This window comes from Buceros rhinoceros, unplaced genomic scaffold, assembly GCF_000710305.1.
Source record: "Buceros rhinoceros silvestris isolate BGI_N320 unplaced genomic scaffold, ASM71030v1 scaffold9127, whole genome shotgun sequence".
Taxonomy (NCBI): domain Eukaryota; kingdom Metazoa; phylum Chordata; class Aves; order Bucerotiformes; family Bucerotidae; genus Buceros; species Buceros rhinoceros.
In genome coordinates, this window is record NW_010422855.1 from 6,798 (window position 1) to 9,396 (window position 2,599).

General features: G+C 44.7%; 1 protein-coding gene across 1 annotated transcript in view; it reads left to right on the plus strand.

Moving 5' to 3' along the window:
• The window catches only part of LOC104497003 (lethal(3)malignant brain tumor-like protein 3), a gene marked incomplete at its 5' end in the record, with an annotated part of 26,167 nt that overhangs the window by 6,326 nt on the left and 17,242 nt on the right, over positions 1–2,599 (plus strand). The window contains one exon of the mRNA XM_010140210.1: positions 91–176. Within this exon, the coding sequence (XP_010138512.1) occupies positions 91–176 (86 nt within the window). The remainder of the gene's footprint in view (positions 1–90; positions 177–2,599) is intronic.

Sequence of the window (2,599 nt, forward strand, 5' to 3'; positions counted from 1 at the left end):
CAGCTGGGTGTTGGACAACTGCTCTTCTCTTGTTCCTAACAATAACTGTGGGGTTTTCTTATTGAAATGTTAATTCTCTGTTTTTTTCAGGATACAGTGATTCTGAAGCCTTCTCATGGGAGAAGTACTTGGAAGAAACTAATTCGCAGGCAGCCCCGGCAAGAGCATTCAAATTGGTTGGTGAATCTCTTTGATTGTCCTGGGTCAGGAGGTGGGGGAACCTGCCCTTTCTTGATGAGGGCTTTAGTTGACAGTGGTTCACCATGTCTGTGCCAAGAGGGTGAAACTGGGGTTTTTATTTGAAGATCATCTCTCACTGCTGCTAAAACAAAACACACAGCTGACTACAGTGGTGGGTTTTTTTAGAAAAAAAACTGACATGAAAAGCTGTCTTGGGAAGGATTTTTGACTAAACATTTTCACTCACTTCATTGGCAGATTTAAGGGAAGAGCTTTCAGAACACACAGGTAATTGTAGCTTCCCGAGGGCTGTGTGAAGGGCAGTTCTGTGCCTCAGGGAGGGCTTGGAGAGGGGAAAGAGCTGGTCTTCTGCTTGAGGGCTGACTGTGGGGGCAAAGGGGATCTCCCAGTTGACATCTGAGCAGGACTAAGTGCTGTCTGAACAGCTGTTTCCAGCCTCTCCCTTCGTGGAGGTCAGAAGTGGACCTGGAACTGGGGTGTTTGGTGGGGAAGGGTGGAAGAGGTGGGGGGACAGTGTTTGAGAGAGACGAGAAGCATGCAATTCCTCTGTCAGGTGTCCTCTCCACATGAACTTTTAGAAAATTCTCTGGAATATTTTCACCTTGCAGTTGTGCAAATCCTTCTTCCCCTCGCTGGGGAGGCTGGAATTAAGGTAGAGTGAGAAGTTCCTATCAAGGACTTACAGTTCTAATACAGTCTTAGTTCTTCCAGGGAGGAGCCAGCTTTGCCCTCCGCAAAAATTGTACTAACAGATGATGGAGCATCGCTGCCAGACTCCATCTTGCAGACTCGCTGAAGATGGTTCTCTCAACCTTGGAGGCATGAGCTTTTGTTTCTTACATTGGAATTCAGCACATTTATCTGGACGCTCACTGTGAGCAGAAACAAAAGAAATCCTTTAAAATAACTTCATTAAAAACCCCATACTTTAAAGTTGGGGGAGGTTAGCACTGCTGGGTTGCCTTGCTGAGCTTTGCAATACATCTAGAAACTTTTCTGTGCCATCGTGACACTTGTCTGCATTCCTTGTGTTGAAGTTAGAGTATTATTATAATACCTGCTTGCTTCCTGTGTATTTTGTTGGTGAGCTCTTTGGGAGGAAAAGCAATCAGGGAAGCCTGAGGTAAGGGAGGTAAAACTCCACCCAGCCAAGTCTGATCTTTACCAGATTTCAGCAGATGTCCATGTGAAGTTGTAGATTGCAAGGTGGGTGTCAGGAAGTAGGAAGAGCCTGGGTTGTTGCCTCTTCAGAGAGCTGTAAGGCCACAGCCAGGGTTATCTGCAGCACCGCTGAACTCCAGAACATCCTTTGAATTAAGGTTTGCAGAGTTGGGCAGACATCTTCGATCATGAAGCTTGTCACTAGGACAAGGACACTAGGACACATTTGTTGCCCCTGTTGTAGGCTTGGCCATTTTCTGAGCTGTACTTATAAAATCCTAGCAGTGCTGGAAAACGGGAACCTTCAGAACATGAGCATGAAAGAATGCAGCAATTGGCCTTCTGCACAAGGGAGGAACAATAGAAGCAGTTTTGTAAAGACAAATATTTTTGAGAGATAGTAAAGCCCTCCATGATACAGAAAGAAAGTGAAGTACGACCTATGTCAAACTCCCAGTCCAAAGTCCTCAGCCATCTGTCTTTACAGCATTCCTTCCTCATCTTCAGAATATAGAAATGGTTGAGAAGTGTCACGCGAAGGTGACAGGGCTTTGCTCAGGACAGGGAGCCTTCTCAGTATGGAGAACCCCCTTTTTGGACTCCTCCAAAGTGAAGTGTCTTCCCGAGGAGGAATGCAGCTGCCTTGTCTGCCCCTTTCCCTGTTTTACCTACATCTCTGCAGCCATTTGTTTTGCTCCTTCAGGTATCTGGCTTTGTGAGCATAGCAGAAGGGCCAATTCTGGCTCTCATGAAACTCCAGAATATAAATTAGCATCCAAGGCTGTGTTTTGAAAATGAGACAGAAAAAAAAAATGGCATTTGATATATCAACAGTTAATAGAAGTCTTTCAAGATCAAACCTCGTTATTTTTTTGGCTTGGTTGGTCTGAAGTGCGAATGCATGGCACAGTTATTGATTTTTCTTTATTATTATTATTATTCCAGCTAGCAATTACAGGAAATCACTACATAAAAGTATGGTTTGAGAGCCAGAACAGACATTTCTCTCAGAATTACTTTTTAACAGTTTTCAAGAGCTCTCTTACGTAGTCTGGAGACACTGATCATCAGCACAAACAGCAGATCTTGTGTTTGGATTTCTGCCTTCTCCTCCTCCACCCAGAAACGCAGGAGGAGACAGCTTGGTTGTCAGCCTCACTATTTCAGACCATTGTTTTGGGCTGTCAATTCAAAAGCATTCAGAAGCTATTGTCAAAAAGGCAGCAGCCCTTCAGCA